This window comes from Cariama cristata, unplaced genomic scaffold (assembly GCF_000690535.1).
Source record: "Cariama cristata isolate BGI_N322 unplaced genomic scaffold, ASM69053v1 scaffold10878, whole genome shotgun sequence".
In the NCBI taxonomy this organism is placed as follows: Eukaryota; Metazoa; Chordata; class Aves; order Cariamiformes; family Cariamidae; genus Cariama; species Cariama cristata.
The window spans coordinates 1-27,869 of record NW_009630713.1 but is presented as its reverse complement, the minus strand read 5'-3'; the positions used below and the strand labels follow the sequence as shown (position 1 = coordinate 27,869).

Below are 27,869 nucleotides of genomic sequence, written 5' to 3'. Positions count from 1 at the left end.
GGGGGAAGTGCTAATAATGATGGCTGAAACCTCCATGGGTTATCAAACACACCAAAGTCACTTGGGAAAAAAATACCAGAATTCTATAAAGGCAACATCAGATTTCCTTCTCAGATGTTTTAAACTACTCTTTAAGAGATCAGTCCTTTACACTCACATGTTAAAGTTGTAATGACCAGGATAATTCGTATGCAGGACAAATTTCTTCACCTTGTGAGTGTTTGCATCAAAGAGAATATCCTGTTGAAGAAAAAACAGACAGACATGAAGCAATTTGTATGGAGGAAGGTGGCTTTCCCCAAACTAACCTGAGACTAGTTACAACATATACATGTCACTATATACAGGTACTATCTCACTGGAACCAAATGGAACTATGAAAAGCAGTATTTGAAAATGAGACTATTTTTAAATTCAAATAAATGCACATTTCCTCCAGCACCCACTCACAGCTGCCGTTTCATTTGCTAACGTTGGCAAGTTTTCTAAGGAGGTCTTGTTTTTCTGCATATTATTTACAGTAACGTAGACTAAAGCAAAATAGCTTTAAGGAGGGACACGAAGGTTGAACTACATCTCACAGCTTGGCAAACTTTCACATTTGGCATTATGGCACACCTATCTCAGTTCTGTGGGACAGGAGCGTGGATTTCAGAAACCAGAACTAGTATATCTATGTATCAGGCATGGCAGAGGGAGAAAACCTAAGAGAATGCAAAAGCACAAACAAAAAGCCCTCAATCTACTGGGGGAGATGATAAAACATTACTGATTGAATTTGCAAGTGTTAGAGAAAGTCAGTGTTTTTCATATCCAGAGATTCCTAAGGCAGCAATCAAGAGCTGTGCAGTCTCTCCTTTCCCACAGCCTTTAGTCTTCTAAAAGGATTGCTGTGTTACTAAATCAAAACTTTACATGAATTTGTTTATAGAAGCTTCCCACTCACCACTCCAAGTGTGAAATAATTGAAGAAGTAGTCATTGCACTTTGATGGGACCTGCTTATGGGGCGAGGGCGAATGGATTTTCATCTGCAAGAAAACACATTTTTAGATGTATTTTTCAGAGTCAGTAAATAAGATTAGAATCCCTATTTCTCCATCTGTACAACAATTTTATTTTAGATTATGTTCACAAAGATGAATGCCATTAACATCACTACATTCAAACAAATAGCCATAATCTCATTTGAAGTCCTTGTTCAAATATGTAAGATACCTTACTTCATGACAGGACCATCAGCTGCTTGCAGTTGCACAATGACACATCAGCTTTTTTTCTTTGTTAGCTATCTGAACTAAAAGGTTTACTCATATGCTGCTACGTAAAAACATTAGGAAAGGACCAAAGTACAGGTTGAAATTATTTTACATAAAACATAATTAAAAAAATAGGCAGTACACACTTGCTAAGGTTCATTTGGATTGTGCTCCCATTTTTATCAATTTTTGAACCAGTTAAAGTGATGCAATTTTTCTTTTTAATGTAAAGAGATTTGCATCGATTTAACTTAAAAAAAACCCCACTTTTTAAAAATAAATTATATAATGGTTCATCCTGGTTTATTATATGTCAAGTGAAGCACTCGTAATCTGTGCTACATGGCAGTTTAACTTCACTGGCCTTGCAAAATGCAGGCCCTGTGATTAAACTGAGACAGGACTGAACAAAGTCCTCCGCCTGAATGAATTCCCTCACCTTATCTTCGGACTTGTAGAAGACTTTGTGCGGAGACCCCAAGGTGCTCAGCACATCCTGGCACGAATCACCAAAGTACACACAACGCTCAAATACCCGCATCTTGGCATCAGCTAAAACACCCGGGCCACAACCTGAGGAAGGGAAAAACAACTCAAAATTCATCCTTCCTGATCAGAGAATACATCAGCAAATCAACACAAAACACTTAGCATTCCTCTATTTACTATAAACTAAACAGCTGCATTCTTTAGACAACAGTGACAAACTAAATTTAACCATTCATTTTGCAACAGTTTAAACATTTCTTATCAAAGCAATGTATGGGCTGACTGACACACAGATCCCCATCTTAACCTCCAACTTCAGCAATGATATCTTCACTCCCTTGCCATTCACATGAACGTGACTTGTTTTCCTTGCCCATCTCAATTTGATCAGCTGGTTATTAGCAGTGAGTACCAGGAACTATTTCTATCCCTGAAATATTCTACTTCAGCAGCTAGAGATGTTCTCCAGCCAGAAAACTAAAGCCCTTAAATTGAAATTCCTCATCCATATTAACCATATCAGAAAACATACATTCTTTACTCAAGATTCTCATAGCTTATTAAATCAATAGCAAGCATGTTCCTGCACAAACAATGTGAAAAACGAATCTTATTCAATAGCCATTACACAGATGAACTGCGGAAATACATTACCAGATGTTAAGAAATAGAAAGACCTTACAGTTTGTACCCCATTTGCCTTCAGGAACGCAGCATCTTACATTTACGAGAATGCATGTATGCGCATGCAGCAGTTACTGCAAAATACAGGATGTGTTCTAATCTAAATACACACTTAGCTTTTCTCACTATGCATTATTTATGTAGCTAGTTACCCAATAAGATAAATCAGAAAAATCCAATTGAGTCATCCTTGATTTCTTAAGCAAGAGTTACTTCAAATTAATGCACTGGCAGAGAAACTTGTGCTAGAACAGGTGTATAATATGTTATACAAAGGAGTTTCTGCAAACTTTAGCAACACAAGAATAGTATGTGTCCAGATTGCCTCTCTGCAAGTTTCAGTCCAAACATTAGTGAATATTTTAATAATTACTTTATTCATTGACAACATTTCCTTTAAGCTGCATATATATAGTTTTAACTAAACTTGACACTCTACCTTAGAAGTGTCCAATTTCTCAAAATCATTTATATTATTACGATGTTATAGCTAACTCCTTCCCTAGTACACGAGGATATATGTTCCCTGTCCTAGGCAGCTCTCCATTATCTTCCTCTGCAAAGAGAGAAGCAAAGTAACTTGAAAACATCTGCTCCATTTTTATTCATAATTTTTTATTCTTCACCTTAAATTGTCTCCTTTTAAATTTTTGCATATTGCAAATGTATTCCAAGCACTTCCCCAATATACATACACCTAGTAATCAGAACAGGTCAAAAGCTGAGCCTGCTAATGAAAATTGTTAAAAACATCTCAGTATTTTTTTTTTTTAAAAGATATTGTCAAGTCTCTTATTATGGTGACCAAACAAGGCGCCTTTGCAGTCATTTCCCTAATTTCTAAGCACGGCTCCCCTCTCTGAAAGCACACACAAGCAGAAGGTACTCATCAGCCTCTGCCACTTTCACTGTTGTCTCCTATAGCAAGTGAAAATGGAATTGAATTGAAAGTGCAGTCTAAGGCTGTAGCACTAAGGTAGTCCCTTGCTGGCACTTTTAAAACCTTCCAGAATTAATCATAAAAATATCAACATAATACAGCTCACTGGAATCTCAGAAAACGCACATGTACATAAGGTTTCTGGATTTCTCATGAGGTTTTTTCAGTGATATACTTGCATCTGTTTTATTCTACACATACATCCAGAGACAAATTCCATTTCTACAAAGAGTCTCTAAGGACTTAGAACTATTGAGGACTGGGCTACAGTTCTCCGTGGTTTCTCCAGGGCCAGGGAAATGCAGCAGCAGGCAGACTCACCTTCACAAGGAGGTGGTGGTTTTTTTTTTGGTTTCCAATAGATTAAAGTAAGTTATATAGAACACTTTGAAACCACCTGTAAAAGCATCACAAATAACCTAAGCTTAATTTATATAGGTTTACCCCTCTTTTCCTGAGGAAAGCAACCAGTTCAATGTTCTGAGTGTCACTAATACCTGCAGTAAGCAGGCGAAGCCGTAAACCTGAGGGTCCAGTTCCATCTCTCAGAACATCAACGTTCTCGGCGTACACATTACCAAGGAAACAGCTGAGAGGCATCAAGGGAGCCCTGAAAGCAATCATACAAAAACATGTGTAGGATTCCCTTAATCTTCAAATTTTCCAGTAACAAGCTGGTACCGGTTCACTGGAACAGAGCACGTTAATTTTGACAAAGCTGCATTTAACTCAGACTGAAGATTACAAGTTATATTAAACACAAGAATCAGAAAGTCTGGGGAAAAAGGAAGAGGAAGGAGGCAGCACTCAAATGCAGGACTTTTACTATTAATGAAACAAACAGCAAGTTTCAAAGACTTCACGAATTACAGAAACTGTATCTAGCCTTTGCATACCTCCTATGAGGATGTGTCATCTCAGACTTTCCTCAGGGAAAATGGAAGTTGTACAGTTTGTAAAGACACCCATTCCTCAAACTAGGCATATCACCCAAAAGCAGCAGCAAAGCCTTCTCTGTGATGCTTTCACTGCTCTTGGGAAGGTACTCCATAGATCAGAATGTGAAATCAGCTTGTGCAGGTACACCACAAACAATTGTGCCGCTTTACCAGGAAAGTTCTCATTTTAATTTAATTACAGTAACATTTGAGAAAATAACAGGCCCAAATAAGATATTTGCAATGGAAGGGCTGCTTTTTTGTGTATTAGTTTGTATATGCTTTGTACAATTCACTGTTCTTAAGTGAATTTCTCCTCCGTGTGAAGGACTTGAGCTAAAAGTCAGGCTTTGAGCTCACACACACGAGTCCCATGCAACAATTAGTGCTTTCACTAAAGCCCACCATGTCACAGATGGGCACAGACAACAACATTTTTCTGAAGTGTACTCATTTCTAATTAGAAGACAATGTCTGCATAAACAAGGTTCCCTCCCTTCTGAGTAGTAATCCAAGGATGTGTTAATCTTCTCCTGGCATTAAAACACAACTGTCTCTGCAAAAACTGCCACTTTATTAGTTTGGGTATTTATAAGCTGAAAGGAAGAATTTACAGAAGTCCTTTCAATTTTCCCTTGAGTAAGGAACCCTAGGAACAATGTTTTTAGAAAGATCAAAAAGATGTTGTATAATAAATTACTGCTTAAAAGCAGACAGAATACAATACCACAGAAAGCATTAACCATATTAAAATATAACTATTTCATAAGTATTAAGGCATGAAGATTAGTTTCTGTAGAACAGTAAGTTCAGTCAGGTAACTGCAAATATACTGAATATATGGTAGATTATGCATGAGGCTGAAGCCTGAAAGTACATATTTTATTATTTTTGTAGAGCAAGAGAGTTTAAAGACCCTTGGTAGGGCCCTGCCACGACATACATAGTACCAATACATCATAAAATTACTGACTGCCTACACCAAGTTTGATTGCTCTAGAGAGAGGTCATTAGCATGCAAACAAAATCTAGAGTATCTAGATACTAACTGTATCTCTTAGTAGATTCGCTACATTCCCTTCTTTACTTAATTCATTTTCAAGTCAATTGAATTAGCCTGCTACTGCTGAGACAAGCCAATTTTACAGCAACATAAATCAAATCAACACTTGATTATAAGGTCTGAAGACAACGCCTATGGAAATTTGAAAGAGGTTGGTATCTAAAGGCATTCTGCACACTACCAAATTCATAAAAGACTCAACTAAAAAAAGTGTATGATTTAGCATCTGCAAAACCCTAAGTAAGTGAGGATAAAAAGCATATTCTAAATGATCAAAACAGCACGACCAGCTGTACGTACTTGGTATCCTGCAGACTGTTTCCACTGTAGATGTACATACGTTTCACAGTCGCACCATGTGGAATTTGCAGAGAGGCTAGACCATGGGCAAAGTTAGGCTGTGGATATACAAAATCATTCTTATTACATGACACAAGAGATACTTCAGGTCAAACTTAGAAACTACATCAGAAATACAGTATATGCTTACCAATTCAGATAAGTCTCTAGCCAAAGACAAGGGGGAAAAACAGTAACAGAAAACCCTTCCAGGTGGTGTTTCTTTACAGTACACCACTCCTGGATTCCCAGTCTGGGGTGAAATGCTCACTATGTTCATCCACCAAAAGATGGCACTAGTCTGACAACTGGCCATGCTGTGTACTGAGAACTCCAGTTTTTTCTTGGTTTGATCACTGGCAACAGGCAATATAAAAGTATCTGTAATGATACGATTTATTTAAATTCTAAGAAACAGCTATCTTAAAGGTACAAGTTCTTTTTTCTCTCCCACTGTATTATTTTCAGCCTTTTAACATTCTTTCTGGTTTGTAAAAGGCCTTTATCTGATGAACAGAGCCTCATTTATTAAATAGTTTTTCCGCTCTCCTTATCACCACATTCTTACACACATTGTTTTGACAGGGATTTTGAGCGTTCTCATCAAATAGAAAGCATGCTAAGGAAGTCAGATTCATTCTTCTAGTGCAGTAAGAGCCTATTTCTTTCAACTTTGAAGATCACAGGACCTTCTTCAAGACTGTCGACGTACTTTGTTGGCACTGGACAGAATAGAAACTAACTTTGTAACAAGCAGTCAACAAAACCAAGATGCATAATACGCAAACTATTATCCTGGTCTACTTTAGCCAAGGACATCACATAAGGTAAACACAAAAAGTTATTCTTAGGAAAAAATAAATAAAAAATTAACCCAGAGCAATGACTTTCACTGCTGTAGGTATTTAGAAGGGAACCTCCACTGTTTAGCAAGTCTAGAGGTGCCCTGATTTCAACCCTCTTTCTGAATTTGCCCAGAACATGAACATCTCAAAACACATCTTTCTGAAGGAGTCAGACTTTAGATTACTTTTTAACATATTTATGTCTGAGCAACCAAGAAATCTTTTCTAAAGCCCTGGAAGTGCCTGGGCCATATATACCTCATTTCTTAACAGAAACAGTGCAAGTAGGTTTTCGTGTTTTCCTCACCTGCAGTTTGGGGTTTTTATATAGCTGGTAACAAATCACAGAATCACAGACTGGTGGGGGCTGGCAGGGACCTCTGGAGATCATCCAGTCCAACCCCCCTGCCAAAGGAGGGTCACCTACGCCAAGCTGCAGAGGATCGCATCCAGGCAGGTTTGGAATATCTCCAGGGAAGGAGACTCCACAGCCTCTCTGGGCAGTCTGTGCCAGTGCTCTGACGCCCTCAAAGTATAGAAGTTCTTCCTTAAATTCAGATGGAACTTCTTATGTTTCTTCAGAGTTTTTTCATTTTTGTAAGCAGAGATGTCACTGCTTTGCTAACTAGTTTAGCATTCCTATATGATCTTCTCCGCACTTGAAAGATTTTGACATCTTCAAATTTCATTTCACTCTTCAGTCTTTCCTAATGTTCCTCGCAGAAAGGCTCCACAAATAGTCATCTTCCTTGTGGACTGTTTCATACTACTCTGTTTTCTAAACTATCCTGTTCCTATCTATTTATAACCCTGGGGAGAATTTCGCCTTTCACTCCGTGAAACATTTTACTAACCTTATTTGAACAATTCAATGAAAGACTTTGAAAATGCGGTATTATTTTCTCCACTGTTCCAGCAGCTATGAAGAACTGCATCATCCTCAAGAACCACACTATGTCCCTCTCAAAACATATTCGCACCAAGCATTCTGTAACTATCTCTAATTATTTTCTTAGTTAACAGAACCACATACCAAAACCAGACACACAGATGCAATGGCTAAAATTGATTTTAAAATTTATTCTAATAACTTTTAGTTTTAGGTAGTCCTGCAAGGAGCAGGGAGTTGGACTCGATGATCCTTATGGATGCCTTCTAACTTGTGATATTTTATGATCTTTTCAAATCTTCAGTATAACAACTGACCTTCTTAGCAGCTCAGCCATTTCATTCATAAATGCCCTGGAAACTCTCGCATGAAAAGTAACAATTCTTTGTTGGGACAGTCTTTCTGTTTGGCTTGTTAGGTTTCAACTTACCTTCCAATATTTCTGAAACCCAACTGACCTTCACTACTGCTAAATACTAACTTCCCCCTGTTCTCTCACATATCAAAGCACAACTACTAAAGTAGTACTAGGCTGTGACATATCACATGTGCCATCATGTTGGTTCATTTCCCCCGCTTTGTTTTGGCTCTTTATATACTCCTTTTTATTTTAATACTATATAGCATGCATTCTTTTTAACTGATAAGCCTAGATAATAAAACTGAGAGCATTTCCATCCCCACACAAGTGATACATACATTTTTGTTAGCGTAGGTGTAAATCACAAAAGACCCAATCTTGCTTCCCCTATAGACATTGATTTCCAAAGATTTCAGAGAATGCAGCAATACATTCAATTATTCAGTAACTCATCCGAACATTTGGTGAATATGCAAACAGGCATTACAAATAAAGCTCATTCATCTGGCTTTCTAAAAGCACTCATACTGAAGGACACTTAAGATGAAAATGTATTTTATGAACTCTGTCCTAGTTTAGTTGCATAATCACTTTGATGAGATTCAAAAATATCTGATAAAAGAACAGCCTTCCAGAAGATTGCTTAATATTTAGGTATTTACATAGACAGCGCTCATATTTTTAGAAGACTCCTTTCAACAACAGAATTGCTAGTCCCAGTTCACGATGCAAGCAAAACCTCTAAGCATGTGTCTTCTGCTAAAAGGAAGAAAATTTTTAACTCAAAATGATTACATAGCATGAATAAGAGCACAACTGAGGAGGTAAATTCTTTCCAAATTACTGGTTCCTTTTGCTTGCAGGCGAGACACGCTGTGGGTGACACTTTGCAAGTACCACAGAGGCAAAAAGATAATCCATTAACTAAGAACGATTGCTGACCTCGTACTTCGGAGTTTCAGTCCAGGAGTCTAACTGAAAAGAAAATGACAGTCCTCTGAAATTGAGGTGAAACAGTTGCTCAGCTGAATTATACACTAAAAGAGAAAAGAAAGTAAAAACAGAGTTACCAAAATAAACTAAGAATTCTCCAGTTCAGATTTAAAAGCACTTTCATCACCTCAATGAATTTGCCACATCTCAAGATGTGGGAGGAACACAATTACACAGGACAGTAACAGCTTCGCTTTTAATTTGTTGCAGTAGAAACACAGCAATAAGATAAACCTTAGATTCATTAGAGTTGCCTACGCAAGCCTGTAGGCACTAACCTATCCCTAATGATACAATTATACAATATGACACAATCAATTATACCTTAATATCCCTAAAGTAGTTGAAACAGCCACTATTAGTACAAAACAGTTCTGTTCATTGTTATGTGAAACACTTCTACAATATTAACCAAAAAGCCCTTCAGACAGATGTGCCCAGAACACTGATAAATTCTGTATTTCACACCACCGGGAAGCACGTTCCAGAGTGAGAGCTCACAGGTACCTCCCTGCCGCTTCCACCTCTCTTCCCACGAGGAATTCCTGTTTGCATCGCCCAGTAGTATGGCACAAGAAGGAAATGCTTCAGACATGAGGGTCCTAGGCCATTTACAGTGATAATTAAAAATGGCATCACCAGAAACACCAATTGATCAGTGAGCTTGTACAAAAAGCAGTAACAAATTAGAACATGCACAGACTTCCAGCTGTCATCACGTCATGAGATGTCCTGATTTATTGCAATAAATTGCACAGCATCAACTACAAACAGCAACGAAAGTCATCCCAGTACTTACTCTAACACATACTGTTTTGTGAGAGTGTGGAAAGCTTAAAGACAACCCCAGGAGACTGGGAGCTTGAGAACAGATTTGAGATTGATGCTACCAAACTTCAACCTGTGCCTGGTAGTCACTGGGGAGAACACAGTGTTCTAACATAGAGAAGCTGGTGCACTTGCAAAGCAGTTTGAAACCAGCAAAGGCAAAAAAAATAAAATAAAGAAACACTCCAACAAGAGAAGCTGCTTTCTTCCACTTTACCAAAGGAAATTGGTTTAATATTCTCTTTTTTTCCTTACAATTTTATATTTAAGATGACATAGCATAGAGAGAAAATGCATATAAATATATGTATTTCCCCTCGCCTACCCCAAAGTGCCTTTCAAATGTTCAACTTGAGACATGTGACAAGGTATCTGGACAATGCCAGACCACCCGGGATAGAAAAATAATAGTTGAGCAATAAGCATTAAGTTTTCAAAAGTCATCATTTGCCTTTTCTGGAAAATGTGCTGGTTAAGAGCATTTTCCCTGCTTGAGACTCAAAGGAAAACGTGTGGGGAGAGGGAAATGTTTTGATCGGCAGGAAAATCACACAAATCTCTCATGTGATAAATTATGATGCATCTTTTCCAAAGCCCACAGCCAGCTGGAGAAGCATTTTTCCCCCAGTCATGCCAAGTGTGATATCTGATTATACAAATCACATCAGTTCCCATCTCCTGCAATGTTTGTTGATGCTTAGGATTAAAAGGCAAGGAATGTTTTTATCCTTAAGAAGTTCTCTCATGTCTCCCTCAAGACGGTATGCCACAACCACGTGACTGAAAAAGGTAACCTTTTTTTTTTTAATTATTACTTTTATTTACTAGAGAAGGTACCCTGCAGAATAATCCTGTTCAAAGTTGCTGACAGAAGCAAAAAGACTGCTTCTTTGCTGCTGCACTCTGGGTGAGGGAAAGGGAGAGCATCTGCCTTCCAGGAAAGCAGCAGCGTGTGACCAGCTGGAAAATGTTTCTGTAGAACAGGACGGGACAAAGCCACCAACAGCCCCAAGGCTGCAGAATGGACATCGTTCTGATAAAAGCAGAGGCAGATCAAGTCTTACTGGTATCAAGCACAAGACTTTTCTGGCACCTCAGGGGAGCTTGGGCAACCTCGGAAGTCTCAGAGTTACAGTGCTAGAAGACAGGACATCCCCCTCCCCGTCCCTTGCAAGGCCACTGGGGCAGGAGGGAAGGATGGGTTTTTTTCTTCTACCTTACGACTTCAGTTCAATCCCACAGCCCTCATCCATGCTGAATGGCACTTCGGCAAACAGCCACAGCCACGAGGACTCAGAACAGGATGTGATTTCAACAGAACCACTGGCAAGAGCAAGCGCTTCCCAGCAGGAGGTCAGGTCAGAGAATCATGGAAATAGGGGATAAAATCTTGGCTTTGACGAAGCTATTGACCTCCAAAGTGGTCGTATTTCAGTCAGCCCTATGACAAAGGTCCTACAATGTTTCAAACTAACATTAGCCAAAAAGTAATGAAGTTGGTTGCAATTTTCCTTATAACTCTTCTTTTTTAAAACCACTGGTTTGGCAAAACCAAAACTGCTCGCTGAAGGTCGGTTTCAACACAAAACCATTGCTAACCTTTTGAAATGTGTTTTGAAACTATCACTGTATCCTGTTGCAGGAAAGTTCTGCTGTAATCACCTTGGTTTTAAGTGAAAGACAACATTTTGTTTGAAATTCTAGTGGAGGTTAATGCAGAGATCAACAACAAAATACTTTAAGTTTAAAAGGGCTTGCCTTGGGGTTTTGGAGGAGTATTAGTAGAGAGAAGAAAAGGGATGGTTACATCATACTTTCATTCATGAAAACTGGCATTTGGTACTTCGGTCACACTGAGAGGAAAGTTTCTCTTCCAATCTTTCTCTCCCCACCCCAGCTAAAATTTTTGCGGGACATGAAAACACCATCATCATCCCTCCCACATGCTGAAAACTATTCTGTTTTTTTTTTTGCCTTTTCTGTTTCAGAAAACACAAAGACAAAAAAGAGTTATCAAACTTGCACTGCGTGATACAGTAATTAACTGTTTATGACAGGCAAGTTAATATAGAGCATTTACTTCTGCTAAGTAGGTTGTTAATGGAAGATACCAGATTTCCAGCGAGGAAACCGAATAAGCAAATGCACTAGTGAAATTATAATAGAGGCCAATATTTTAATAAATGCATTTTCATATCTACATGTCAGTGGATGAAAAGACGTTATGAGACACTACCATCAGATGAAGCAAGCGTGCAAGTTTTCTTATTTGAATATGACAGGCGCACAAGATCTGGCAAATTCAGCACGAGGACATGTGGTGTCAAACTGTTTCTAAGTGCTTACATACCATTTCATGCAGTAATAAAACATGCTATTCCTATCATAAGCAATGCTTACAGCTGGATATGTATTTTTATGGTTCATATCATCACAATTTTGCAAGCACTTCACCTCTAAATATTTGCAAATAAACCATTGTCACAGAACAAGTAAAAATTATAAACTTTCAAGGATATGGAACCACTTTCACCCTTCCCAAATTCTACATACTCTCCTGTACATACAATTTCCATAATAGAACTAACTATAGATTTCAGAGTTTCTGCCTAAGAGGAAAAGTTCAGATCATGACCAAAGTGAAGTTTAAAAAGGCCAGTCCTGGTTCTTGGAGTATCATGGCTAGAAATCCTCCAAGCTTCCTTTATCTCAATCTGATATTCATCTACTACAGCAGGCTTTTAAGCAATGGTATTACTTTAGCCACATAATCATCCAGAGTTAATAAATCCTGTTCTGTAATGTACAAGAGATCGTCTGCAGGCAACAGGGAAAAAGACTGCATATGCAATTGCCATCAATCACAAAGAACGTTAGCCTATTTGGGATCAGCCCGACTACTGCAAGTGGACTGGGTTAAGCTACAACCAGAAACTGATGCTCTAAAAAGGGTGTCTTGCCTATATGGAGTTAATCTTTCTTATTATGCCAGTTTGTGGCTCCATTTCTTGAAGGTTCCTGAGCAGTTTAATTATAAATATCCTCTTCAACGTTTCACCACTGGCTTATTTTCATCACCTAGCAAACCTCTGAAATACACTCTCCATTTTCATATGTAAACAAGGAGCTTAAAGATAGCCTTTTTCCTGCTACTGAGGTGGTGAACAGCCAAGGAGCTGTGCAAGAGTCAGAGAGGGTTCAGCCAGGTTAGTCAAACTTGTGCTGGTTCTGGTCATGCTGCATGTAGGCTGGATTCACATCTCCGCAGCGCTCCCCGTAACAGGAAAGAGGGCGCAGGGAGATGCAAGCCAGTTATAGAGAGGCTCAGACTTGATCCTGCCCTAGTAGGGGTAGAATCATGTTCTCGGAACATGGAGCCTGAGCAAACAGTCCTGGCTGACTCTGCACAGAGATCAGCTCAAATATCTGTATGTTCATGGTATATTTAATCCCTAAGGACACTTGAGAGCTGACCATGTATAAGAACGTGTAAAAACAACAGCATCAACAAAGCACACAATTTTCTGGTACTGGTAGCTCAAAACAGGCCATTAATGTTACCTAAACAGACCATTCTGTGCCAATGACTCTCTGCCTCACTATTTCACTTAAAAAAAAGTCACAATTGAACTTACAGTACATATTAATGTTACCTAAACACACCATTCTGTGCCAATGACTCTCTGCCTCACTATTTCACTTAAAAAAAAAAGTCACAATTGAACTCACAGTACATTTCACATGATATCCCAGCTATAAGAATACACCTACTCTAGAACACAACTTCAGATCATTCCAGTACATTTCACATGATATCCCAGCTATACGAATACAACTACTCTAGAACACAACTTCAGATCATTTGACAACAGAAGCGTCTACACATTTCTCTAGGCAGACAAACAGGAAAGACTTTCTAGGAAAAGAAACCTGTCAATCCGGGTGTGCTTTTCAGAAATACGTCAGCTTACCTCCTGGATGTGTTGCTCCAAACGACTGATCAATTTGTTCTATGGTTGGAGCAATTGCCTGAGAGTTAAAATGGACACCACTGAAAAAGAAAACAAAATAAATCTGCCTTAAGAATATTGAACGGGTGCTACAAGCAGTTACTAATGGCAATGCCACATTCAAATTGGAAGAAGTCTGCAAGACCAAAGGAAAGAGTAAACTGGTAATTTAACCAAGTGCTGTGTTCAAGAAAGGATAATCATCTACATTATTTTTTTCAGTTATTTTGCCTTTTTTTTTTTAAACAAGAATAATTGAAAAAATGAATTTAGGATTAAAAAGAGGAGAGAAACCAGTCACTAATCAAGAAGAAATCACGGGAGGTCTTAAATCACTTACCAATATTTTAACTTCACCTTAGTCAAGTCATAAACTTCAATCACCTGAAACACAGGAAACAGAAACATTACCATACTTCACACATTTGCGAATCATTACAGAGGCCAATTCTTGTCAAAAGTCAACACCAGCTAGTGCTGCTCGCTCCCCTCCTTAACAGAATTCTGCTCGGATAAATCACATTGACAGAGACAAAACTCCAAAAACTGACTCAGCAACTGCACACCCAAAACAAGTACTGAAGAACAACTCTGGGTTCAGTACAGTACCTCCAGATCCCGTGTAAATCACTACTGACCTGCAGAAAGTGATCTTTTCACCAATACATCAGCACCTTGACTTCTGCAAAGATTACTCTTAAGCAAGTTCAAAGGAAAGCAATAGCCAAGGTTAGCTAATTAGGGAATCCTCTAATGAATGTCAAACAATAGGTCATTCCTTGGGTTGCTCTTATTACCCTGAAGAACACGTGTGTGTGGTAGTAAGTCCTAGCACTGACTGTACTGTCCTAACTTTCCAACTCCTTCTAAAGTAAAAGATGAACACAGCAAGACTAAATAGTAGTATTCCATTTCAATACTACATAAAAAAACCACCTAGCAATCTCTCCAAGCATTACAGAAGATAATCAGAAGAGCAACCCATAAAGAATCAGAGCAAGCTGTAATACCTAGTTCTGATATTTATTGAATATTTTAGACCTTATTGAACATTCCAAGGAGCTCCCCTCTCTGCAGATAATATTAGGTATGGATCATTTGTTCCGAATACATTACTGCAAATGTGCACGCGAGATTGATTTCATATGATTTTTACATGACTGTCACTGGATTTTGAGGCTAGACTGGGCTTTAAGCAGATCATTTTTGGTGAGTAGCCATGGTCAAACACAAGCTTCTTCCATCCTATGTGTTCCTGTGTCAGCAGGTTGCAGGAAAAGGACAATACACAGAGCACATCATAACTGCTGTAAAGAAAAGGTAAGGCACTTTTTATTGCTTTGTATAATCCTCCAACAAATCACTGGCAGATTTAGAAAGGACTCACTCTTCAGCTAGAGAATAAAGCAGAATTCCCCAGGGAGCTTGCTACCAAATGTGGCTTTAAAGCCTAAAAATATCACCAGCTAAGAAGGAAGTCTCGGTTTTGGGAAATGCCCGGCAAATAGCCCCAAGTAAAACAACTTGCAATACTTAAACCACTATATAAGAAAAAAAAATAAAATCAACATTTAACAGCAAACTGTTGACTCAAAAATTTGGAATAGTTCTCTGAAGTACTTTCTTTGCTCAGAAAGCCCACACGTGAACGTTCTGGCAGAACCAACAAAGAGCAGCAAACCAATTTTTCTTCTTAATAAATATACGTCGAATTATGCTTCTTGGAAAAAAACTGGTTATCCAGTATTTTAATTCAAACGCAGTTTGACATGTTCAGGTTTCCTTTACCGCACAGCTTGTGAAAAACAAAGGCTACTTTTATGAAAAGCTAGGAATGATTCTGCTTTTAATTTTAGTGACCTTACATGTCTTTTCTCCCCAGAAAACGTTTCTGAAAATAGCGAAAACCACTCCCTTTACAGATCTAGTTTTGCAGCAACTACTGGAGAGCATCACACACACTCCTAAAGTTCTGCTGAAACACGCTGTGGTTGTGGAAGACAAAAAATCAAGCCGAACAACAACAAGTAGTGCACGAGGATAAGCACGAGGTCTCCCGTGAGAGAAACAGAGAAACACCCTGACAGCAGCCAACAGGCATTGATTTGCCATCAGCCCTCTTCCCACGGTTCAGACGGATCTATTCATGTCAACATTTCTTTTTACTAACAGCAGAGGAAGAAACAAATGCAACCTAGCAAAATGAAACGGTAGTCAAAAGATCTCATGAAAGTCATGAAAGACGCATATGTTGAAGAAACACTGCAATAGGCCATAGCACTAGAAAGAGATTTATTTTTTAAACTACAGAAGCTACACGGACAAAAGGATTAAACAGAGGAAAGGATTTAACAGAGGAACAAAAACTGAGAAGACCAAGGACCATGAGTAAACCCAGTGATGGGTTTACTACATAGCCAGAAGGCATTTGGTTTAAACAAGTAAAACCTGCTGTTTTGTCACACTCATTGTTTTGATAATTACTACTGAGTAAGACTCATACCTGCTGTTTTGTCACACTCATTGTTTTGGTAATTACTACTGAGTAAGACTCAAAAATGTTCAGGTTATCTACTAACCAGCAATAAGATCAATGCTGTGAAATCTCACTCTTTCTCCGCCTCAGAGAGTGTGTGAGAGAGCTTGTTGCTAAAATTCATAGCAATGTTTTCAGAACCTGCTCCTGGATCTACTCTTTCATGTTAGCAACATCTCCCGCGGTGCTTTGGCTACTGAAGGCGAGTAGAGACACTACGCATAAGCCTTCCTCCTTTCCTGAAGAAAGGGAGAAATTTTTTTACGAATATTGCTATGGCTTTATCCCTGCACCAGCTTCTCTGGGTCTGTCAAGACTTTCCATTTTAGTAGTCTGTATTTCAACCTCTTTTTCACAACCAAATCTAATAGCAAGTATGTACTAAAAAAGCCACACAAAGCAAAGAAAAAAGGCATCCTGACTTTTCCACTTTTGCTGCTGCTGAGCAACACTGAAAACACAGAGTCATACCATCCTAAAAACAGGCAGTACTCATTCTACACCTACACTATTCTTTCAACAAGTCCTGTTGCTCACTTCTGAACTGATCCCATTCAATTTCTTCTATAAAGCTTTCTGAACACTTCTACAAGCATAAATTTTCATAGTATTGCATGCATTTACACAGCTTTACTCTTCATAGTTAAAACAAACAAGAGATATCACTAGACCACTGAACCACGACATACCAGAAGAGATTGTTTTTTCTATTTTTTTTGAAACAAACCTAAAAACATACCAGAAGAATTTGTTTTTTCTATTTTTCTTTAAAACATATTTTAAAACACATTGTAGAAAAGCTGAGAAGAAAAGCTCTTGCATAGTTCTTTGAACACTGGGTATTGAAATGACAAAGTCAGACCCTCAAAAACTGGAGATGGAGACATGGCATACATTTGTTACAGCACTTCAAAAACACTACAAGATTGCAACGTTCCTGTACTTAAAGTGCTTATGCCAGTTTTGAGTACAGTCAACTTAAGATTTAAATGTATTTTGGAAAGATTTCATACAGCAGGTGTAGCTTACACTGATAAAGATCCACCTGATAAAGAGAATTTTCAAGATATCCTCTTAAAAATTGTAAATTCACATATGCAATCTGAGTAACTAAGTTCTAAATCTTGACAAAAATAAAAATCCCATTATTTCAGAATGACTTTATGAACAGAAACTACCAAAAGTCAATTACAAACTGAAATCTGGCAAAAAAGTGCTGTTGTCCCCCATCTGAGCTCAATTTGACCTGAAAATTCTTCTTCAAAATGAGTATTTTTGTAGTTAATATAAAAGATTTTGAAAAAGAAAAATACAAACGTACCATGGTGTTACAAGTTACTACTAGAGAAATAAGTACTTCCAACAACTACTAATCTGGGTTGCTATTCAACAATTTTATATCTACATTTAAAGCGTACGAAGAGCTCAAGTTTCAGCTGACAGCACACTGCTACACTCTCACAAATCATTTGGGGGATAAAGCATTAGACCGACACTTTGGAGAGTGACATTTTGCCGCTGGTTAACAAGGCTCCACCTACCACCGCTCCAAAGCTTGGAGGTATGGATATGTGCACTATATTCCAGACCTACCTAACAGGTAAGCATCCAGGTTTTTAGCATCACGTTTAACCCCACACTTCTGCTTTCAGATGCTAAGTAGCACCACAGTTAGAGCAGTACACTCTCACCCAATTAGCCAAATCAACACCCAGGCACTTTGGTCACAGAGAAATTTATGCATGCCAGGTGAGAACCACACTGACAATTGTTCAGCACAACTCGTCCAGCAAACAGGACCACCCTGAATAACTAAGAAGTTACATACAGATATTTTAAATGTTTCAGTTAAGAAAGCTTTTAAAAATGTTGTACCGATCTAGTCCTATCTCTACAACCCCACTGTCACCCATTTTGTATGGATGAAACATACCACTTTCGTAACAGACTTTTTGCAAACATAAATGCCATGGAAGGTAGTGATCAGCTTGCCCTTTATTTTGCATCTTAACTACACAAAGCATCCTAGAGAGAGGTAGATCAACACTTAGTCACCGAAAGGCACAGAAGCAGAATTGCTGGGTTGAGGAATTCAATCACAAGAATAAAAACTCATCCAGAACAAACCAAAGTCAGTGCAGGAGGTAGCTACTCACAACAGGCCTGAATGTGGCTTTCTGGGAGAAATCATGCACTCACAAGTGATAAAGGAACAACCTGGGCAGAAAATAACACTGCTTCATTTGCATTAACCAATGATCTGATTTCAAATCCCAGGCTTAGCTTTACTAATGGCATTTTGCAGCTTCTGCTGCAACTTGAGACAAGATGGGCGAGACCACACTGGAGCATCATACTCTGATGGATGGCACTCTTACAGTCCCCAGTACAATGTCACAGTGTCCTAATGCTATAAAGAAAGATTTAACCCTCAAACCGAAGAAATGCAGTTTGTTATCACAAGAGAGCACTATATACAGCAAATTAAATGTCTAAAAGAACCACAGACCTATGCTCTGTTAAGTGGCAATACATCCTAGGGTTTTGGTTTGCATTGCTTTGTTGCAGGAAGGGTGTTTCTTACCTTAAGTCTCTGATTGAAAGCATCAAACAGCAGTTTGATTCCATCCTGAGTCAGGTTAAGGATGAGGTCATGGCTAAGAGGTGACTGTAAAACAAAAAAAGCTGTTAAGTTTTTAATTTCAAGGCTTCTTGTTAAGATATGTATCATTGTCTAAGTATAAATTTGTTACTTTGGAAAAACAAAACTGCCTCAGAAAACAACCACTCATTCAGCAAATAAGCATAATGAAAATACACTTGGCCAAACCTCTCCACCCTTTCAGTTTCCTTATGAAAAGAAACAGAAGTGGCTTCGTAAGATCTGCACCCTGCAAGAACTCCCCAAGGGGTCGTTGTCCATTACTTTAAGTGGTGGTGTCAGGGGGGGAAAAACCCACCTTGAAAATTAACATTTCACGTTTAGCATCAGAGACATCATGCAGGGACAGTGTGTTGCATTCTTGGCACACAAAAATCATAGCTCATCTCACCAAGTCTCGCATCAGAACCAAGCGTACACTTGACAAGAAGATGGTGAAAGGGCTTTCCACTTCAAAAAACCAAAGAGTGTCACAGTCTTTCTCAGGCTTCAAAAGGAAGGCTTCAGACTCTGTTGTGAATTTAGGTTTCCTTAGTTACTGTGAATCATAACAACTAAAGGCTTAATTTGCAGTCTGCTGGAGTCAATAGGAGACATTCCACTGGCTTCACTGGTGTCTGTATAGGCTCTACGCCATCCCAGTCTGCTGCGACACTGTGGAAGCTGCTCACTCCTGTACCAGTACAATCCATGCACACACAGGCAGTTGGCCCTAATTCAGCTATTCGATCGTGTACCATCTAAAGCACATTTGCTCCACAACTATCTCCTCAGAGGGGAGAAGAAAAAAAAAGGCTGAACGACAGGCAGGCAGCAATATTCATGCCCCAGAACTGCACCAAGCAGTTATCCAGCAAAAGACAGAATGGGGATGGGACATCTGGGGCACATACAGGCTTCTAATCTGGGCAGCCACAGCATACGGTCCTTTTTATGAATTAAGCATAAGGTATCTTAAAAACTGTTACTCTCCCCTTTGCTCTACTGGGAGAAGATCTGTGTTTTGACTGTCAGAAGTCCAATTTTCATCCTAAATTTTCTCACCTCTTTATTCTCACATCAGCAGTCTTCTAGCCTGGATACTTTTTGTGCATTCTCACATGCATCTCCCAGTCCTTCCCAAATCAAATATTTAAGTAATCAGATCCTAGACTTCACATTGCTAGGTCAAAACAAGCCACAGGGCTTTCAGTCCCCTGTGACGCAGATTTCCCATTCCCCTCAATCACTCCAGTCACTTTTCCTGAAGCAGGTTCAGTTTGAGCTCATCCTTCTTGAACACCGGTGATCTGGCGTGTAAGGTGTCTTCTAAATGAAATCCTCACAGTGCCTCGCTCGTGGCATCAATACTTGACTAGAGCTGGCAAACTTCTATGATACTGTGTAGAAGCAACACTGCAATATAGCCATGAGCCTGAGGTCATGTTGATCCTGACGGTCTTTTTTTTAAATCCCTTATAAATCTTATTTAGAAAGGCTACAGATAGAGCAAAAAAACTTGTGTCATGTTGCATTTAAATATACCAGAGTTGTTCTGATATGGGATATGCTCTGCATTTCACTAGTTTCTAATCAGAATTTTCATAAGGTTATTCCAAAATTAATGAGAGCGTTACAAGTACTTTTGAGTGGGTGAAAAAAAAAACAAAACAAATACACACACATCTAAGGAAAAGCTTGATAATTAGTAGAGCAAATAGGTTCTGCTCTATGCTGGCATATTTTCTAATAGAAGAAAAGTTTCAAGGGCACAAATTTAGTTCATGTGACTTTTAATACACAAAACAGAACCTCAAGTATGAAAGATATGCCAGGAAGCAACAGGAGAGTCCTTCCTGAAGGAAGCAACTCAGATGTGCAGTTATACTTGAATCTACATAAAGCTGCAGGAAAAAATGTTATCACTGAAAAATCCCATCAACACAAATCCAGAGGAAGATGCTTAGGAAAACATACAAAGGCAATTAAGTAACCCACTTAAACCGATCAAAAAGGAGTTAAAATTCTTTAGTCACAGAATAGGGTTCATCAAGCTTTTCTGGCACAGTTTGGGCATCCCATTTATATCAAATTAAAAAGAGAACCGTGGGCAGATCTAATTGCATTTAATTGTCATAAATTTTTGAAAGGAAATACTCGCTGCTGGAGTTCTAGGATCAGAAATTTAGCACTTTAGATGCAACAATTTTAAATAATATTTGATCACTATGCTCAAAGGCATTCTTTTAGAAAGCAAAGAGGGAGACATGAAGGCTGTTCAGGTATAGTTTAGCTAGATAAAAGTTGGGCATGGCAAAGCTTCTTTAAAGCTTTGAATCTTCTGAAAACTGCAGCAGCAGCTCTTTTTGCTCAGCTGCTAATGAAGTGCATGATGTTCTGCATGAGGGTGAGGATCTAGCCAGACAGTCAACTGCAGGCTCCGACTGGCATGTGGAAAAAATTGCACTGATATCAGGCACTGAATCGGAATAACATACAGAAAAATTATCAGCAGCACAAGTATTCCACAAAGTTGAGAACTACTATTTTGTCAGACTATGCAGATGTTAAAAACATCTTTACATTTGCTACAGTTTGGGGAGAAAAACCCTAGCCCCTGCCCTGCAGATAGAATAAAAATTCAGTGTACATGGTCAAGCACAACGTAGCTTTCCAAGAGGCGTGAAAAGCCAAGCAGCTGTATACCTCGCTTTCCAGCACTGGACCACCAATCCTTCTGTGATTCTACAAACTTGAGAGGAACAGGAATCTCATCATTTATCTAAACAAACCTAGACATAATTCTGGAATGCACTGTGGCCAGAAAAACTTAAAAAAAAAAAAACCTCCAAAGTATACAAAAACCAAGTAACGCATTCACTGCCAGATGGATGCTCCCATGCATTAAAGTGCAAGGAGCCAAATTTTCAATGTGCAATTCAGTCACCATAAAACCCATAAATCTACACAATGTGAAACAAAAAAGGATAATTCATTTAATTACATGGAATATGCATCCAGCAGTAAATGCCAGAGTCGAGCTTGCTCCTCAGCCATTCAGTATTCACTGCGAACGCATAAGGCCTCAATCAGTATTTTGACACAAACTGACATTCTAGCAGACTTTGCCTTTTCCCAATGCAAAGATCTGTAATCTACAACATAGGAATATCGTCTTCTGATTAACATGCACTTCACATAATACACATTTGGAGAGTCACAATCCTCCTTTGGCCCATCTCCTCTTCCCTTCCACTTCCCCCAAAGTAAAGGTGGGTATATAACACCTCTTATTTGATCTAGCAGAAAGGTTTCACTTCTAGTCCCCTCTTTGATGGAAGTCAAACATATTAGGAACTTAATGCTTAGTTAAGAAGAACGATTAAAACATCTATAGCTAGTTTAAACTATCACATCCACTTTCTGCAGACAAAATTGCAGGTCCAGAGAGAAAGCACAGAAGCCTTTTCAGGAGGTTCACCACCACTGAATCAAACATGAAAGCGGAAAGTAACAAGTGATTCAGTACTTCACAAATACTGCAATGCTTGACACCGATAATGTAAAAAGACTAGAATTAAATTATCTACCTAATTACAGAACACTTCCCTTCTTAAAGGAAAAACCCCACCACTGCATATACAAAATTGATACCTGTTAAATCACTGCACTGTGGATTATTACACTTGACGTGAAACTGTTATAAAAGCCACACCTCTGATGTAGTGGCAATAATTGGGTGTAATTTGATTTCAAGTAGCTCCACAATTCATACATTAGCATGACACAGTATCGGTACACCCCCTAATGCCTTAATTCTGGGACACGATGAGGTGAATGACCCGGCCAGACCATGCATTACTCACCTGCTCGCTGTAGAGAACCTGGACGTTTTTGATAATGCGACAGTGTTTCTGAAGAATCGCCACAGCCTGAGCCAAAGGCAGTCCTGTAAACAAAAACCAAACAGTTGCATTTCTTCAGTTCCGAGACCAGCTAACAGTGGTTTTGCGTATGTTGTTTTTTTTTTTTTTTAACAGAAAGGTTACAGATGAGGTAACGGAGCCGTCATCAGCAAACAGTACATTACAACAGAGAGGTATGCAATCAACAAATAAGCCTATTTGACTCATGCTATCAGCACAGACCTGTTTTTTTGAAACAGAAAAGTCATTGTTTGTCTACCAGTTTGTTAGGCATATATGAAAGGAAAGTATCTCTAGCCACAAAATTAAACAGCAAAGCTCAGGCAGAAAAAGCACAGATCCTTCTACAATCCGTGCACAAAATTTTCTGCTTTTTGAGGTCAACAGTCTGATAACTGATAAAGTAGCCTATAACAAACTCCACTAGAGCACTCCTATATACATTCGATAGGCTCCTGGACCGCATTTTATGGCATAGCCTTTATCGAGCTCGATAAAGTACTGAGTAGTCGTACAAGATAGATACAAACACTAAAACGGAGCAATGATTCTCCTTAGACCTAACAGGCCACATTAGCTGCTATTACGGCTACGTTTGTGTCAAGGAAGGAACTTGATCTTCTCAGTTCCCAGACAAGATAAACATACTAAACAATTTGGTTCAAGCAAATACACTTAATAGTCAGTCATCCTCCAACACAATTTCAAGAGATTTTTTTTCGTGTATGTGTTTTTTTATTTTTTAACCCTTCAGCGCATATTTTATCTTTATAGCTATAAATTTTTGAAAGTGGAACAAAACAGCTGATTCTGCAGAAAGAATAGCACTACACCATCTCATCCGTTATCACACTTAAAACCTTTGTTGCCTTTCCAAATGAAATGCGATCACGTTCCTGGATTCAAAGCGGGCATGTATAAAGAGAGGTTACGAGCTCATAACTGTGAAGTTTTATATCCCTACTAACTGCTGCAAGTCAATTTAGATTAGTTATCTGACATTTTATTTATATTCCTTGCCCCGTTTTTCTCTATTTCTAGTTTTTAAACATCAAGAAAGTTGCCTTGATTAGGGAAAATTTACCACAAGACCTACACTTTTAGTTTGGTAACAGTTCAGGCATTCAAATCTTTAGTTACTAGGTACACCTCTCAAACTCAGACAGTACGTCATGTTCCAAGGCACCTGTTAGACATTATCTACAGCACCAAAGCGAGAAAACTCCCTCTCTCTCTCCATACGTACGGGTCTCTCTCACACACACCGAGGTCACCATAGGTATTGCTCTACTGTAGTATCAGCATAACAACAAAAAATTACTGTTTTCACCGTTGCACTAAACTACATGCCTGTCACGCCCATGCACTGCAGTTTTTCTGCCATTATGAAATCAAGTTTTGGCAAAACAGGTTTGTTTATAGATTAGAACTACAGTGATTCAGTTTGTAAATACCATATACAACTGTTTCTACGAAATTGTTTTTCACACTAGCCCATAATCCTGGAAACAATTTTTTCTTTGCAGCTAGAATTTATACACCAGAAGATGATACAAAATCAGAAAGAATAGTTATTATTTTAATAATGGCAATAAAATTAAAACACACAGAGCCACACAATAAAGCAGCACTGTTTCCTATTATCTAGGAAATAGCAGTTGCCTTGTAGTCTAAGCAGCTGAGTTTTAAAAAGACAGTTTATGCATTAGATAATACTTTCAAAACGGAACAGAAACATAAATAACAGCAAGAAGCTAAGATCAAAGATGCTGCTGTAAAAGTTTCACATTTCTTAACCTAGTAAAAGCTATGATTCCAAAAAAAAGTAAAGATGATTTAAAAAGTCTAAACTCATTTTCAAAGTCAATATTTCTAGGAGACTTGCAGAGGTAAGACCCGAGTTCTTTTAAAAAAAGAAGTGGCAAAGGCTCAAGCAAAGCCAGCCAACAAACTGACAGAATCTATATGCCGATGGCAAGCATGCGGTTAAAAAAAAGTGCGTACAAACACGACGTTCAGTTTGTAGTCTGATGTAAACTGATGCAATCTGGGGTTGGTAAGTGGGCAAACAGATGGCTCATGTGACTCTCTTACTCAGAGCTTTCTCAAGCTGCAAGCAAATGGACATGGACTGATTTTGTTCAGTTTTCAGCAACTGAGAATCAAGCAGATTTTGCCACGCAGCTGCTTAGCAAAGCTACGCTAAGCAACTTCAGTTCTCCAAGAACGGTTCGCAGAACCTAAAACATGCGTGGAGGAGCCAGTATCCTCCCTTTGCCTCCACTAGCAGAGGGTCAAAGGAGGAGTAAAGAAACTGGTTTATTGTTCTCCACCCTTCTCACACACACACACACAACACCCCCTTTTCCTCAACATTCGTCAGCCTTTGCAGTCAAAGAGAAAAACAAAGAATTCTTTTTCCCCTGCTCACCAGTCAGGGGGAACGGGGAAGCAAACATGGTTTCTGGCACATCAGTCAAACTGAGCCATGGCAAATAACGCCCACAAAGATCAGTGCTAGGCCTCTCCTGTCACAAACTTTTCCCTTTTCTGAATGCTGGAGTGACACAAGTGACACAAGACACTCCTCTCACATACACTGCTCATGAACAACACGGCTCGAAGTGTTCGTCTGCGCTAAGGCCATGTGTCTTGAAGGGGAGAGCAGCAGAGGAGCGAATAAAGATTAAAAGAGAAGAATACAAGAAAATTCGAGAGAAGATGATTTGTAACATTAAATAGAGAGAAGTGAAACTTCGTAGGAAAAGAAAGTATCAAAAGCAAGAGAAATGTAAGATTACCTCAGAAATTATACATCTCTAACACTAATAATACAGCTATAGGCACTACAGAATAAGTATTTAATTGTTCTCCTTTAGAATTTTTGTAGCCCAAGAAGTGCAGCGACACAGGATCTAATTGAACACCAAACTCAGCCTTGGTTAAATTTTTTATGTTCTGGTCACATAGTGAGTCAACACCAGAGCCAGAAACAGAATCCAAAAACTCATGTAAAAAATTTTCCTGGCATTTCCCCTCAGTCATCTCCATTGCGGGCACAATACTGGAAGCCAGAGTCAGCAGCAGTTCAGGAATACTGCCATTAGTTCTGCTAAGAGCAGATCCAAACAAGTGATGAGTAGAATACCGCTGGCAGGGAGAATCCCATTTACACTGGCGCTTCCAACCTCGCTACCACTGACACAGCTGAACCAGCTTGATCAGCAGGGACAATCGTCATACAGTATCGCTAGCGCAGGACAAAGTTAAGTATCTTAATACCTAGTCAGCCTCCTGCTCTATACCAGCAGGTCATGCTAATTATATATTAGATGCATCACGTGGTGGCTATGTTTACTCCGAGAATTACAGTTGAGTTTCCTCCCTCTCACATCTATGCATGTGTGTGTACACACAGACAGAGACACAGTATGCAACTCTAACTATGCAATTGCATTACCGGGCTTCTTTGGGGGTTCTTGGGAAAAGGAAAATCGTTTTCTCTCTTCTCTTTTTTGTTTTTTCTCAGGAGAACTCTTTGGGGGTTCTTGGGAAAAGGAAAATCATTTTCTCTCTTCTCTTTTTTGGTTTTTCTCACGAGAATGCAGGGAAGCCAGCACTATGTATTTATGAAGATTGTCAGAGTATATAATTTGAGATTTCATTTCTTTTCGGATAATATGGGCACAAAGGATCATGGAAGGTCACGCAGAGTTGAGAGAGCACAGTAACGTGTTAGCGGTATAAGGCGATCACTGGGCTTTCAAAGGGTGGGACCTGAGGTACTATAATTAGCTTCCAACAGCCATTCTAACGCTCCCTGTAGCCCTCAAGTTGTACTTGACTCGGAAGTCACAGCACCATAAACAGCCCTTTGTGTTTGATGGCTTTCATATAAACAACTCCACCTCACAGCACCACTCCTTTGGCGTGACCCAAGTTCACGGCAGCTGTGTAACAGTGCTTTTAAGGAACAGTCTGTCCCCCTCCTGTCACAGGTGACAACAGCAGCAGTGTAACTCAAGTTATGGCAGATACAGATGGCTGCCATACAGAGCCTTGTTTACATTAGCCAAACTACTACTACTATTAACTGTGCTTTAGACAAAGCAACAGCAAAGATGGGAAAATCGAGAGAAGGAGTCCAACACTGATATAGCAACCAATCACCTGGAAAATGTGACACCCACAGTATTTTCTGAGACTTTTAAGGACTAACAGTATCTGCTTGAACACACAGGTCATCTGAAGAATCCATACCATCTGAGTTTCAACTGTACATTGAAGTGTCCTCGGCTGAGCACCAGCCAGATTTTCATCGGCTGTGGGAAAGTCTTTCTCATCGCAGTAAATAGAGCAATGACTGGTAGGGAAGGACGTCTCAGGGAGATGAAAAATACAAATCATTGCAGGGAGAAATACTTGTTATCTAACCCTGAGAAAACCACTCAAAAGATTACTTTCTCAACTATGATATCACAACCCAGCCACAACACAACAAAATTGCAAAACTCAACTCAAGAGTTTGTACAGAAAAGCACAGTGTTTATTCCAAGTATTAGCACGTGGTTGAAGATGCTGATATCACCTGACATATATTCAGGTGACAATCAGTACATCCATGCCCCCCCTTTTAGGAGTTATTTTAAAAAATTACTAGTTGAAGATGGCAAGGCATGATAAAACAAGGTAAATGAGCAGAAGAAAGCATACAGGCTGATAAACAAAGCACAGCTAGGTGTGCAAAAGCTGAAGATGACTATACACTACAAGGGAACCCTTAAAGCTCGTACATTAGTATTTTTAGGCACAGAGAAAGGGGAGCTTTGTCTCTCTCTCCCTTTCACTCTTACAACTCCCTGAAAGCGCTGGGACAAACCTTATGAACGCCGGCTCACCCCGCTCATGCACAGGGGGCGGCCAGGCGAGCTCCGGGGACGCCCCCACACACTTACCCAAGGTGAACTCCCATTGCTCGTTCCCCAGAGACCGCTCGGGCACCACCTCCAGATCTAGCATTGGCTCAGGTAGCGCGGAGGCCGCGGGCTGGCACGGCAGGTCACCCGGTCGCTGCGCCGGACCTCTGAGGGAAGCAGGAGGGAAGCTCGCAGCCTGCGCTCCGGCCTCCC

The 27,869-nt window shown here is 39.3% G+C and overlaps 1 protein-coding gene across 1 annotated transcript in view; it reads right to left on the bottom strand.

Moving 5' to 3' along the window:
• Positions 1-27,786, bottom strand: part of LOC104165894 (chromosome unknown open reading frame, human C16orf70) — a 36,061-nt gene extending 8,275 nt beyond the window's left edge. Inside the window, exons 1-11 of the mRNA XM_009705660.1 lie at positions 27,696-27,786; positions 22,681-22,763; positions 18,758-18,841; positions 13,978-14,021; positions 13,599-13,678; positions 8,749-8,843; positions 5,673-5,770; positions 3,869-3,981; positions 1,698-1,831; positions 947-1,030; positions 158-240 (exon numbers count right to left, since the gene is read on the bottom strand). Coding sequence (XP_009703962.1) covers positions 158-240; positions 947-1,030; positions 1,698-1,831; positions 3,869-3,981; positions 5,673-5,770; positions 8,749-8,843; positions 13,599-13,678; positions 13,978-14,021; positions 18,758-18,841; positions 22,681-22,763; positions 27,696-27,759 — 962 coding nt within the window. The 5' untranslated portion in view covers positions 27,760-27,786. The remainder of the gene's footprint in view (positions 1-157; positions 241-946; positions 1,031-1,697; positions 1,832-3,868; positions 3,982-5,672; positions 5,771-8,748; positions 8,844-13,598; positions 13,679-13,977; positions 14,022-18,757; positions 18,842-22,680; positions 22,764-27,695) is intronic.
• Positions 27,787-27,869: the final 83 nt, after the last annotated feature.